The sequence below is a fragment of the Liolophura sinensis genome, chromosome 10 (genome assembly GCF_032854445.1).
Source record: "Liolophura sinensis isolate JHLJ2023 chromosome 10, CUHK_Ljap_v2, whole genome shotgun sequence".
Classification (NCBI taxonomy): domain Eukaryota; kingdom Metazoa; phylum Mollusca; class Polyplacophora; order Chitonida; family Chitonidae; genus Liolophura; species Liolophura sinensis.
In genome coordinates, this window is record NC_088304.1 from 31,282,912 (window position 1) to 31,297,547 (window position 14,636).

The window sequence follows — 14,636 nt, forward strand, 5'->3', positions numbered from 1 at the left end:
TGACAAACCTGTCAGTGGATATTTTAATGTGGTCCCTTGTAAGGCTTACACAAATGCCCATACACAAAGCTATCAGAGGCTTATTTTCAGCACTGATCACTAAGGTGTCATTTAGGGACAATCCACACTTATCCAACCAAGCTGAATGGAAGCTGAAAGATTTAGAGAGAAATAATTATAGCATTGAAAAGCGATGAAGATTTCATGATGCTTTAGCACATTAATATCAAAATTACCAAAGATAAATTAGAGATCTTTTCATTTCGGCTGATATGCATCACAAAGTAGAGTAGTGTAGCTCCAACAATGGATGCAAGGTACTAAACGATTTAATATTTACTTTTCTAGAATTCTTAGTACTCTACTAAATTAAAGATACATGCTTAACAGTACTATTAATACAAAATTCATTAACATTACATGTCGAATGAAAAATTTCGTCTCAATTTTTGGAAAAAATATCATTGCAACTGTCAAAAATAAAATTCTTTGCTTTCTGTTTCATGAATTATAGAGGAGTTATCTACCTTGGATGGCCATGATGCCGGCAGAAGGTAAGAATGTACTGGTTGCTATCCACACACTCTGCACAGGAGAGTACCATACCACTCAAGCAGTCACCAGACTTCTCCCTGGCAGAGGTCACAAGCATGTGTGATTAGTTCATGATGGGAATTTCAGAAAAATTAAAAAATCAACTGTAGAAAAGACACTTGCATTATGCCCTTTTGCATAGAGAATAATGGGGTGTGTCAGTAAAACCATGATTTACAGTATTGCAAAAATGACACTACTACTTTAAATATCCGACTGCAGTGAGCCATTGGTTGAAGCCCTGGAAAGCTGCCACTAACAGGCCCTTGATCAAATGAGTTTATGTTTTCCAATTCAGTTCTCATTGCTTTAATTTGACCTAATCAGGAGGTGTGTCAGATAAATGCCCAAGGGCAGTGATTAACATCGGTTCCCTCCACTCTTAAACCTGACCCTCAACATAAACCTGACCCTCATCATAAACCTGACCCTCATCATAAACCTGACACCAATCATAAACCTTACCCTGATCATAAACCTGACCCCCATCATAAACCCAACCCTCATCATAAACCTGACCCTCATCATAAACCTGACACCAATCATAAACCTGACCCCCATCATAAACCTGACCCTCATCATAAACCGGACACCAATCATAAACCTGACCCTCATCATAAACCTGACCCTCATCATAAGCCTGACCCTCATCATAAACCTGACCCAAACATAAATCTGACACTCATCATAAACCCAACCCTCATCATAAACCTGACCCATCATAAACCTGACCCCATCATAAATCTGACCCTAATCATAAACCTGACACCAATCATAAACCTGACCCCATTATAAACCGGACCCTCATCATAAACCTGACCCTCATCATAAACCTGACCCCATCATAAACCTTACCCTGATCATAAACCTGACATCAATCATAAACCTGACCCTCATCATAAACCCGACCCTCATCATAAATCCAACCCTCATCATAAACCTGGCCCTCATCATAAACCTGACCCTCATCATAAATCTGACCCCCATCATAAACCTGATGCCCATCTATTCTAACATTTATTTATTGATTTATTTAATTGGTGTTTTACACCATACTCAAGAATATTTCACTTTATACGTTGGCGGCCAGAATTATGGTGGGAGGAAACCAGGCAGAGCCAAGGGGAAACCCACGACCATTTGCAGGTTGTTGCCAGACCTTCCCACGTATTTTAACATAGGCGGATATATACAATAATTAATATTATCCATAATCACTGAATTTTTGCATGAAATGTGTATTTCATTACAAGGATTTCAAATGTATGAGAAGAAATTAACATAATCTCTTGTGAATAATTTTCAATACTGTAAATACCCACTCCATATTAAAATGCACTTATTTGCCTCACTATGCTGTGAAGTGACCACATTATGGCACAAAGGGCTATCGCTATGCTGTTGAAATGTCAATACTACAATATAATGTGTAACAGAGTTACCTTTCTGTAGCTGGGAGTGTCCAGATTTCCTGCACATTTTTTCCGCCCGTTCCCTGCGCAGACTCAAGCTCCAGCATAAGACACCAGTCGGTAAAGTAGTTCAGGTGAGCTGCACTCAGGTGTGATAAGGTTGCAGGAATTAGCTCTGTCATTGGATGACCACCAGAAAACTCTCTCTTCTCTAATTCTCTGCAAAAGGGACAAGGGAGTAACTGATGTCCAGAGACTGATTCTACAACGCCATTTATAGCATGAGTCTACATTTGAAATAATATGATTTTAGAGCCTATTTTTGGGTTCTAGAAATTAAAATGTGTACCTATGGCCTATTCACACAACACAACAAGCTGTACAAATATTCACTTGTATGTCATATATTACGTCGGATTTCAAGGCTTGTAAGCTCCTACTGAAAGTTGTTAAAAATCTTGTGCTTGTATGTATGCTTGGGGTTTAACGTTGTACTTAACAATTTTTCAGTCATATCATGACGAGGAGTCATAAGGTGTGTGTACAGTTGTACATATACTGTGTCTCCTTGTGGTAGGGTGAGTGCATGAAGAATCATGTTGAAGACACCAGACATGACACCCCACCCAGTCTGACACCGGGCTAGCCAGACATGTTTCCTTGCTCCAACCCCTAATGCTGAGTGCCAAGAGAGGCAGGAGCAAGTACCATTTGGCTTTACCCAATCCAGGTTTGATCCATTAGACCACAGAAGCGTCCCAAAACTCTTGTGAAGATTGCAACAAAAACATCACAAGCCTGACAATCTCTTGACATGACACACTACGCATAGAGGTCACAAATGCCAAATCAATCAAGTATATCCCAAATAATGTAACTGAAAAAGCAGTGAATCATCTGATTTATTGCCACAAAAGGTGATCTGGATGCCAACACCTATGCCCAGGTGATGACCTTGACATAATCTTGACCAAAAACAAACAAAAAACTGTCTGGTCTTTACTTGCTGTTGAGGATGTGTTCTAAAGTATAAAAGTGCACAAAAAAAGCTTCTCATTTTTCTTCTTGGAGTATAAAAATGGCCTTGAGCTACGGCTTTCCATAGGCGCAGTGGTCAGACAACAAATCATGCAGCCTGCAGTCTGACATCAATAGCAATACATGTAGCTATCAAACCAGCCCCATGGAGGAAGATTCCAACTGGGGGTGCTAAGATGGTCCAGTGTGCATTTTCTGCGGTCATGTCATTTCCAACAAATTTAGCATTGATGGGAAATAGGGAAAAAACAGAGATATAAAATATGCCTTAAAATGACTTTTTTTGAGTTCCCTTGAAATTATAATGTTTAGAGATCCTTTAAGATCATCAACACCAAAATAAAGACAAAGTTTGTACCGTAAATAGACAGCACAGTTGAGGATCTGCGGGCATTTCTCACCGTAAATAGACAGCACAGTTGAGGATCTGCGGGCATTTCTCACAAGTTCTACGGCTGTGGATAGGATCAGGGAGTCGACCAATCACGTGCGTCTCTTTGCCGTCGTCACTGGTTACCGCCTGGAGTCGATGATGTAGGTAGTTGCTCATGTCATTCCGAAGCTGTATTAGTCCTGAGATTATTGAACATGGCAATGATAGAGAGGATGTTGCAAACTACATGTAGCCAGACGAGGCATTTGTGAGAAAAGTGTATTTTAATCATAAAAACTCTAAAACTAAAGACAAGTTAAAACCCTGGGCGGGAGTCCGAAGTGGGATGTATTATGTCATTTCAGCGATGCTGGACATTCCACTGCAGCGTCAACAGCGTGATGTCACAATGGGTAGACCAAATACGTCACAGATGAAACCGCAGCATGCAACATATTTTGCATTGGAGCAACAAAAGCCTTGTGACGTGCAAGTCCTGTCACATTAGCACCACCAAGTCCAGCTCATGCTGGCTTCCTCTCCGGCAGTACGTGAGAAGGTCTGTCAGCAACCTGTGGATGGTCGTGGGTTTCCCCCGGGCTCTGCCCGGTTTCCAACCACCATAATGCTGGCCGCCGTCGTATAAGTGAAATATTCTTGAGTACGGCGTAAAACACCAATCAAAAAAAAACAAAAAAAAAAAACATTAGCATCACCATTAAGGTGTGACTGATTGTTGTTTAATGTCGTCCTCATCAATTTTTCACCTGATGTATATGACGGCTGTAAGGTTCATGGGTGGAGGAAACCGGAATGCCCGGAGTCAACTGACCATTGCCACATAGCTGACAAACCTCATAACTTAAAGCCACAGACGAAACAGCCGATCCTACGTGACAGTCACAGAGATACATATTACACAGTCAATACTAGGGAAAAACCAATGTCCTGAACATAACTGAATCCACTTTGATTAGATGACGTTAAACATCAGTTTCAACTATGTTTTGAAATATTACAACAGTGTCTTGCATTTAGGTATTTGTTAAGTGAATAGCCCTGAAAGGATGTCCAAAATCTGACTTATCGATCACCCCACCAACTGAATGACCGACCAACCGACCGACCGACTGACAGACAGAATGGTGGCAGCTAAAACGGATACTTGTTGTAAGACTTACCACCTTTGTTAGCGTTATTAACTGAGATTGCCTGCATGCTGCCTTCCTTCAGATAAAGCAACAGCCCCTGGCCTGGATCGTCCCGTCTATCGGAGCTCATCATGGAATATAGAGTTACCTAACAACAACAACAACAACAATTGTCTCAACAAACTTGAATGAGGATATCATCATTTGTTTGATATATACACTGGCCAATATGTGTGATCATTCTACTGCTTCTGACACTGTATGAGTAGCCCACCAAATACATCACAATTTAATGCATGTTATAATAGGTTATATTTAAATTTAAAAGTATGGGAAGTTGTTCAGTTTGCTCTACCATGTGGTCACAGCTGTGCCAACAAGGCTCAACAGTCCAAAGCTTTCATGTTCCAGCTCAGGTCATGTGTGATGTGGGAGTACAAGTATAACAAGAAAACTTTCAAACTCACCTGCCCCTTGTGTTCAGCTGAATAGGTTGCCTTGCCAGTCTTCAATTCAAGGGGGACAACTTTTGTTTCAGATTTTCCGGACTTGCCCCAGATCTGTCCAACAAGACAAATGAAAAAATTCACCCAGGAGGTTATATCCAACGAAATAACAAAGTAGTTTGATAGACAATATGAAAGAAATGATATCATGTTTTGGAAATTTTGAAAACAGACCACACACTCCAGAATCCCTCTGTACCTATTTCACAACAAGCTATCCATTCCAATGATGCTTTGTTTAGATCTCTTGAATTACATGTAGTTAGATATTTGTGAGATCTCTTCCAATGTTTACCTTAACATCAACTGTCAAGTCAATCTTCCCTTTCACTCCAAACCTGAAAAAGATGAGATAAAACAATACTGCAACTGACTATTGTCATGTAATCATTTAGAAGGCTGATATAATATCATCAATGTGTAACCAATGTCAACCCTGAAACACTAAGTACAACTTACTACATGTACCCTACAGACAAAATATCAATCAAACCCTCTCCGGCCGTATGTCGGAAGGTCTGCCAGCAACCTGCGGATGGTCGTGGGTTTCCACCTGGCTCTGCCCGGTTTCCACCCATCATAATGCCGGCCGCCGTCGTATAAGTGAAATATTCTTGAGTACGGCGTAAAACACTAATCAAATAAATAAATAAATAAATCAAACCCAATGCTTCTTTTAAAGAACTGAACAATTCTAGATACAGTCATATTTTAACTTTTGACAAACATAATAACTTATAAGGTACAGCAAATTACTTCATACCTTGGGGACCAGATGTTCTCTTCAATATCTCTCACTTTAGTTACCGTAATTCCAGATTCAGGTCTGCAAGAAAATTTGATAAATTCAAACAACACTGACAATGAAATGCTACTATTTTACCACCAACACATCGCCAATACACCACTCACAATAAAAACATAAGCAAACCATTCTTTGGCCAAGAACATGCTAAATACAAACAAGTCCCAACACCATTAAATACAAGCACCATTCCTACAGCAACAAATACAAACACTATTCCCATACCATCAAATACAAAGATAACTACACTATCCCTACAGCATCAAATTCAAATCCCATAGCTTCAAATACAAAGATAAGCAATCTTTGCACATCATGTATAACCAAAAATACACAATCTTCCACAAAGCATTAAATACAAACACAAATACATCCTCCATCATTACACAACACCAGGGACACCCAGGGATGAGGAATGTGAGTTCATGTGATACCTCTGAGAGCCCAGAGCAAATCTGCCAATATTAGTGAACTTCTGCAACCATGCTTGGAATGGTGGAATGTACTTGACGACCTCAGCCTGTACTGTGTCCTCAGTAGCATTTTGTGAATACCTGTAAAAGATCAAGACATGTTAAAACTAGTAAATTCAAAATGTGTGTTCATAGTCTTTTTTCACAGTAAGTTTGTGTGATGAGAACATATACACATTGTGTACATGTAAGCGCTGCGTGTAGAGTGTAACATAATACTGATGATATCAATGCATCACCATGTAAATGTAAAATATTTTACAAGCTTGTGCCACTTTTATAAAAATATAAAAAAAAAGAACTAACCAAAAAACAAATAAAAAAAACATTAATCAACTGATGAAGCTAAGCTTGTGTAAAATTTTACCATTTTTAAAATTTTAAATTTTGGTGATGCCCGGATTTCTTCATTATTATCAATGAGCCCCACATGACTATATGTGGTCCAAATAACATTAGTAATGAAGTCGAAGCATCACCACATAAATGTAACATTTAGGTGGCGACGCCTCAACTTTATCAGAAGTTCTCACTATTTTCTCTCACATTTCATGGAGGAACTTGTTCTGTTGCATGACCCCTCTGGCAACCTCTGTCAGTTTTTTACTCTCGAACACACCCTTCTGTACAGCCTGAAAAACAAGAATACGCACATGTATGTGTTTATACTTGGGTTTTTCAGTCGTATGACAACGAGGAGTCCTGTAGATATACTTCGTGTGGTAGAGCAAGTCCATGCCACCAAAGTTCTGCAACCACTGAGATATCATACAGGAGACTTCAGACATGACACCAACAACCAGTCCTGTTTATTTGTTTCTCAGTGCTAAGTGAGGCTGCAACAAGTATCATTTTTGAGGTCTTTGGTATGACCCAACCCAGGTTTGATGCCACAGGTCCCAGGATCATGACCCAACCCAGGTTTGATGCCACAGGTCCCAGGATCATGACCCAACCCAGGTGTGATGACACAGATCCCAGGATCATGACCCAACCCAGGTTTGATGCCACAGGTCCCAGGACCATGACCCAACCCGGGTTTGATGCCACAGGTCCCAGGATCATGACCCAACCCAGGTGTGATGCCACAGGTCCCAGGACCATGACCCAACCCGGGTTTGATGCCACAGGTCCCAGGATCATGACCCACCCCAGGTGTCATGACACAGATCCCAGGATCATGACCCAACCCAGGTTTGATGCCACAGGTCCCTGGACCATGACCCAACCCAAGTTTGATGCCACAGGTTCAAGGATCATGTCCCAATCCAGGTTTGATGCCACAGATCCCAGGATCATGAGCCAACCCAGGTTTGATGCCACAGATCCCAGGATCATGACCCAACCCAGGTTTGATGCCACAGGCCCAGGATAATGACCCAACCCAGGTTTGATGCCACAGGTCCCAGGTTCACGAAGTGATCTTATACTTAAGTCAAAATTTAAACTTGGTATGTTTCTTTCCCTTTCTGTTATTTTAGTACAAATTTGTTTTCCAATAATTTACAGAGAATTTACATTTCCATGCAGTATTCTGACCTTGTTACATAGAAATACTAGTTTTAAAGTGGTTTGAAATTTTGACTTCAGTGTAAGATTGCTTTTTCATGTGAGGTCTTCAGATGTTCTAACCATTAGGCCACAAGCAATCACACATTACAGTGTACTGTTGATATATTGATCTTCAAAATCACCTCAAATCTCCAGGGCAATGATCTCATAATATTATCCTTCTCAGGATGAGAACACAAATGCATGTAATTCATTAGGGGTGCACACGTACAAGTGGGTTTGGAAGTAAGGCATGCAAATTTAAATCGACATTTAGAAGACCATGGCTGGTTCGTTGACTAGTGACATCTAGTCATCTCCAATTCTTCACAAAATCACTTCGAAATAACCTAAAACATGTCTATTACATAAAGCTACAGGTAAGTCACCAACTTAAAATGTTGAAAATTTACTGCGTTACACCGGGCATAGTTTTGTTGATTTTTTTATCAAGTAACTTGGTAACATTCCATCCAGAAAGCTCACCTCTTGAAAGAAGGAGTGGATGATACTACCATACAACATGTACATGTTTGAGCTGTCACAACCCTGTAAAGAGAAAAAACAAACAAGAACGGTTAGAATTAGCTCATCTAACAGCTCATTAAAAACTAACATGCTGATGAAGACTTTATCACACCTTGAAATGTTACCTGTTGTGATAACTTGACTGCCTTATTTAATCTGTGTTTACCTGTTGTGATATGTTAATTCTCTTCAAGCTTGATCAATGTTTTACCTGTTGTAATACCCTGATTTACTTGTTTACTTAGTGCCTTACAATCAACACTGTAATGTATATCATTTTATTTCAATAACATTAAATTTTTTATTTCTAGTATTGTAATTCATGACACGTCTATCAAACATGCCCTAAAGTAATAAACATTTTAGATTTCTCTCAACGAACAAGGAAAACACACAACAAAATTTTGTACACAAATATTGCTGTTCATTCATAAAAGAAAACCTACCTTGAATATTTCATTCAGCACTGATCTGAAAAAACAAGTTAAAAAAAAATATCATAATTTATCCTTCATATGAACTCATCCATTTAATTCATCGTTTGATTGATTGTTACTCTTCTGCAAAAAACCTGTACTTCCACTGATCAGTTTTAAGTAAATACACAAGTGGTTTTGGTGTTTCAGCTTTCCTGTTGAAGGCTAAAATACCCAAATATTAAGCCCAAAACAAAGCTATTTTGTTTCGTCATAACACTAGTCATGTTATTGCACTTTCTTATCTAATGAAAAACAAAAATATAAGCATCTGACCAGAGATATTTAGAGGCAGTTACAGGCCACTTCTTTCAGAGCATTCCAAATGGCATATGTGATGTTATTTATTCATTTATTTGATTGGGGTTTTGGGCCATACTCAAGAATATTTCACTTATACGACCGCCAGCAGCATTATGATGGGAGGAAACCAGGCAGATCCCAGGGGAAACCCATGATCATCTACAAGATGATGGTAAACCTTACCCTGTATGACTAGAGAGGAAGTTGACAAAAGCCGGATTTGAACTCACAGTTGCAATTGCTAGGCCATGGAGGCCCTCACACATGTGATGTTTTATAATATGATGTCACAGCTTTAAACTCTCAAATTGGACTCGATTGTTTATCCCTCTGTTCAGGAAAAGCAGAATAATTTGACAAATTCAGATCATATATACCTGTCCAAGGAAAACGTAACAAAATGGCTGCCTATGCACTAACTTGGTATTCACTTTGCTGTCGTAGCATACAATATTCCACTCACCTGCGCAAACACTGCACCCCGGAAACTACAGATGTTCCAGAGATCAAACGATCCGGATGGACCACGATGAGACCCTGGCTGTCTGTGATATGACAATGACCTTCAGGGTCAAAGGTCACACCTAGAATATTGACAAGGTCACCCTCCTGAACCTTCGTATCACACCTGGAAATCATCATTTGTTTATTTATTCGTATTTAGCAAAAATCTATATTTAACAGTAATACACGTAGCTTCTTTCAAAATAAACCTCATGAAACTTACATTAGGCAGTTGATTCAGCAGTATTTTAAGTATTTACCTTGTCACTTTTGAGGGGAGTGGGGGAGGGGAAAGTTAGCTGACATCTTACATGTACATGTAGTTCTTGAGCTAACACAATTTGCATACTGGGAAACACAAAAGACTGCATTATACAACTTTACCAAAAACCTTGTAAGTGACAGATCCTTCTTATACAATCAGTGCTGGATTCAACCCCAAGAAGTAACTCCTGCCTTTGACTGTAAAAAGAGGTTAGAGTGAGGTAATTAATCTCTACATGACATGTAGCCTATATGCACAAAACATTGTATACGAGGCAAAGTACAATTATTCATCTCTTTATTTCACTGTTGTTTAATTCCATACCATGAATTATCCGCTTGTAAAATGATCAAGGTCAATTTTATGGATTGCCAGTCTTAGTGCCATTGCTAAATGACTTACCAAAGGCAAGTCCCTCACAATCTTTAAAAAATTTGGACATATAGACTTGCACATAAAAATTGTGGAATACAAGTTGTATGGACAATTGTGCAAATGGCCACCATGGCCCCCTCGGAGAGGAGGAATCAAGTACATGTAATTCCCCGTCCAGGACTAAACCCACTCCTCCTCTGCATTGTGGTCACATGTAGGTGCTGACACTTCATTCACCGAGGTAATTCCTGCCAAGAAGATTTCTACAAGTAATTTTGAATGTTTTAAGCTTAATCCAGACTGGGGATTGAACCCTAAACAGAAACTTACAACACCAACTGCTGATCTTGAATATTACACCTGTTCAGGTTAATTAGATGAAAACATACCTGTCAAAAGTAACGGAGGTGACCCTATGGCGCCCAAACTCCTCAGCAGGTGGGGTCAGGGACCTGGGGTCATACATGGGTTCCTCTTGCGACCTGCTTTGTTTCAAAAATTAAAGTTAGAAAATTCTAATATTTTATACCTTGGAAAGATAACGCTGGTTATATTTAGTTAACAATGAGTTTGATGCCACTCTGCAGATTTGACTCTGTTCACCATAAAATTTGAATTATTTTAACATGATGAAGGGTAAGCAAAGACTAAAAAACCAAATGTCATCTGGAAGACAATTAAAATTCTATTTCAACCACATTTTGAATGCATAGCTACATGTACAGCCATATATGAAAGAAGCCACTGTACCTTGACATGACTTTGAAAGGTGAGAGAGAATTGAACTCTTCACACAGTTCTTCACTTTGTGTTGGTAAATTGGCTGCCACATCCATAGAACAGTCATTATCTGGATTCGCATCAAAATTTTTGTTTGAAAGAATTTCATCGTCAGGAAGCTCATTCCCCTTCATAGCCTTTGGACTGTTTGATATTCTTTTATCAACATGGTCACTGGTTACCTTGGGAACAGTTTCACTGGTTACCATGGGAATAGTTTCCATGGAAACATCATCTTTACACTCTAAAGATGAGGTAACATCCTTCCGAATAGCAGTTTCTCCATTTTTGATTCTGGGTGAGTTTTTCTTCACAGTTTTATGCGTTTTTGATGGCGCACTTTTATTAAGTTGCGTATGTAATTCTCCTAGAATGTCAGCTAAAACATCATCGTCAGCGCAGGTTATACTCGTGTCCTCAATAACATTTGTTTTGCGCTGCATGGAGCACTGATAAGAGTTCAGCCTCTTCACCTGCTTACTGGAGAGTTGGTGTTGTCTTCCCTTGGGGGTGCTTGATTTTCTTTCATGACATGTGCCTTTGGAAACTGAAGAAGTTGTCTTTCTAAAAATAATCGGAGACAAAGCTTCACCAGATCTCATTGGTTTATTTGAGGCACGCTTTGGACTAGGGGAAATTCCTGGAACAGCCGATCGTTTCCGTGACGTCGTTCTTTCCTCTGGAGTCGTGGGACTCTTGCTCGTAGCATTCTGCGACTCTGGACTCCGTGATGCAACATCAGGTTTTTCTAATAAATTACCTGAGCTATATTCATTTCCATTAACCAAAACCTTCCCTCCGTTTTCAGAAGAGTTAAATGTCACAGACACAGCACATTGAGGCTTTTTTCTTTTAAGCTGTGCCAGCCTCCTTATTTGTTCTACTTCTGCTTTACTAGGCGGGGTTTTCAGTCCTGGTTGCTTTGTTAAGAGAGTCATCGGTCTAAGAAAACTACGATTAAATGGCTTCGGACGACTGGGTGCTGGAATTTCAGGTGTGTCTGGGATAAGACTATCATCATTGTCATCACTGATCACATTATCAACAATTGAGGTATCATCAGAAACTGAGTCCACTTTGGAAGTAGAATCCAGACACTGAGTTTCAGGAATGACTAGAGTTTGTTTTGGCGAAAGTTCCTTGATGTGTGGATTCTTTCTCTCACTGTCTGAATTCTCTCCCTTACTAACTCTCTTCTGTTCATCACATGTCATGGTGCTCTCATCTTCAGCAGATTTTGTGACTGGTTTTCCTAAAATTGTTTTCCCAGAGGCTTTCTGTCTCCCTCCTGCCCCAATCTGCCGAAACAGAAGGCTGTCCTTTGGCTTATTCTCTTTAGTTGATCCATTCTGAAACAAAAAAAGCTAAGCATGTGAATAATGTATGAGGCTGAAACATGCTTAAATAAAGTACACTACATACTGTGCTTTATTTGGCTAAGTTACACAGTCAACCCACATCCTCGTGTCACAGCAGACGTTTTGTTAGATATTAAATACAATATGGTAAATACCCTACAATTTTGCCCACAACAAAATTGTACATATCACCAGATTCTGAGAGCCCTGTTGACCTTAAAAAGGTCTTTTGAGATTTGTTTGGAAGGTAGGACAATATCTTACTGGACAAAAGTAATTTTATGCCATTTATTTGCTTCTAAAAATTCACCTTTTTGGGCAACAATTGAGGTCATTCAACAGAGAACTAGTTTGAGAGAATGAAGCTCTTTATTTATTTTGACATAGCTACCATATAGCTAATTAAAAATTTAACACCTTTCCTGACAGAACCAAACTGTACATGCATAGGCAATTCAAGAAACTAACCTCAAAGAAGGATGATATCTTCATCTGACTGCCAACAACCTCCCTCTGAAGGAAACAAACATGACAAATTACAAATATATATATATATATATATATATATATATATAAATATAAATCAATAGGTTTAAGTGTAACCTGTCTTTGTTTTTTCTTTATGGAATGCTTATTACCTTATGATTCAATTAAGATTTATCCAAGGATGACTGAATGATTGGTGTTTTTAGGTTATTTTTCTTGGAGGAAATAACACGGGAGTAAACTGGCTTTTGGCAAAAGTAATTTACAAACTTTCCCAAATGTGAGCGTTTACAATGTGTAAATGTCAGTTCAGTGAAAGACAACTTGTTATCCAAAAAAAGAGATCTTCATGTAAAATAACATATAAGGCGCTACAACAACTGTCAACCACTTAATAAGGCATCAAGAAAAATGGGAAAAGTGAAATGTTGGAGGTTGTTTCAAGGTTGAACTAGCATGCTGTGCATCCATCCAACAACTGAAAGTCAAATGTCTCAACATGGAAGTGACATGACACTGCGAGTATGGTGGATAGAGTGTGTGCTTATAGTATTAACAATCTGCAACCTTGAGTATTACCTCACTCAGCATTGGATCCAACAAGACATATTTATTTATTTATTCATATGATCGGTGTTTTACACTGTACTCAAGAATATTTCACTTATACAACGGCGCCCAGTATTATGGTGGGAGGAAACCGGGCAGAACACCGGGGAAATCCATAATCATCCACAAGTTGCTGGCTGACCTTACCACGTACGGCCTGAGAGGAAGCCAGCATGAGCTGGACTTGAACTCACTGTGACTGCATTGGTGAAAGGTTCCTGGATCATTACGCTGTGCTAGCGCACTAACCAACTGAGCCACGGAGGCCCCCGGATCCAACAAGAGAATCCTTAATGGATGGATCATGCACAGGTTTAGCCAGGTGTCCTAGAATATGCCAGACACCATACCTTGCTCAATTCATAGTTTCGAGCACCCGGGTTCCTCGCAAAGAGCGGAAGGTGATGATAAATAGCAAGTGGCTAAATGGGTGAAATGCTGATTTTGCCGATACCAAAAGTCTACACTGTCCTCCAGGACTTTGAAACTATCACATTTGAAGGCTAGATACATTCTGATAACCTTTCCAAAAAGAATTTCTTACCTAAGCGCTATGTTTTTATGCAAAATCTTCTTCAACGCCTATCTCACCTGAGTTAAATTTGGTTTGTTTTTCACCTCCAGTACTCTAGTTGCGTGACCAAAAAGTACGCTGATGATTGGCTCATAGCAGCTATGACATCACAAAACTATGAATAACTCAAAAAAGTGAAAATGCCACACTCTGAATGAAGTCTGGCCAGCCACTTAATATATTAATGGTTAACTACTGATTTGTTAATTACTGAAATCTTACATACCTTTCCTCCAGATTTCTTCACCTGCTTTCCCATTATGTCTAAAATCTTATGTCCTTCAAGCTATCTCATGTTTATTACTTATTTCCTGTAATATATAAAAATAAAATAAATAAATCATAATAGAAACAAACATTTGAAGTTGTAAACAAAATTACATTACAATTAAAAGATGAAAGAGTAGGGAAACCATAACTGTTACATCTTGAGGCAGATGGGGGAAGGGGTTGGGGCTTATGATTTGTCTACCAG

The 14,636-nt window shown here is 39.2% G+C and overlaps 1 protein-coding gene across 1 annotated transcript in view; it reads right to left on the reverse strand.

The window, feature by feature from the left end:
* The window catches only part of LOC135477110 (DNA replication ATP-dependent helicase/nuclease DNA2-like), a 30,207-nt gene extending 15,787 nt beyond the window's left edge, over window positions 1-14,420 (reverse strand). The window contains exons 1-19 of the mRNA XM_064757264.1: window positions 14,388-14,420; window positions 13,837-13,914; window positions 12,961-13,005; window positions 11,105-12,483; window positions 10,744-10,836; window positions 10,099-10,176; window positions 9,674-9,838; window positions 8,878-8,902; window positions 8,390-8,452; window positions 6,899-6,984; window positions 6,314-6,433; window positions 5,838-5,900; window positions 5,370-5,412; window positions 5,036-5,128; window positions 4,599-4,716; window positions 3,446-3,617; window positions 2,037-2,225; window positions 528-632; window positions 9-152 (exon numbers count right to left, since the gene is read on the reverse strand). Of these exons, the coding sequence (XP_064613334.1) occupies window positions 9-152; window positions 528-632; window positions 2,037-2,225; window positions 3,446-3,617; window positions 4,599-4,716; window positions 5,036-5,128; window positions 5,370-5,412; window positions 5,838-5,900; window positions 6,314-6,433; window positions 6,899-6,984; window positions 8,390-8,452; window positions 8,878-8,902; window positions 9,674-9,838; window positions 10,099-10,176; window positions 10,744-10,836; window positions 11,105-12,483; window positions 12,961-13,005; window positions 13,837-13,914; window positions 14,388-14,420 (3,092 nt within the window). The remainder of the gene's footprint in view (window positions 1-8; window positions 153-527; window positions 633-2,036; window positions 2,226-3,445; window positions 3,618-4,598; window positions 4,717-5,035; window positions 5,129-5,369; window positions 5,413-5,837; window positions 5,901-6,313; window positions 6,434-6,898; window positions 6,985-8,389; window positions 8,453-8,877; window positions 8,903-9,673; window positions 9,839-10,098; window positions 10,177-10,743; window positions 10,837-11,104; window positions 12,484-12,960; window positions 13,006-13,836; window positions 13,915-14,387) is intronic.
* Window positions 14,421-14,636: the final 216 nt, after the last annotated feature.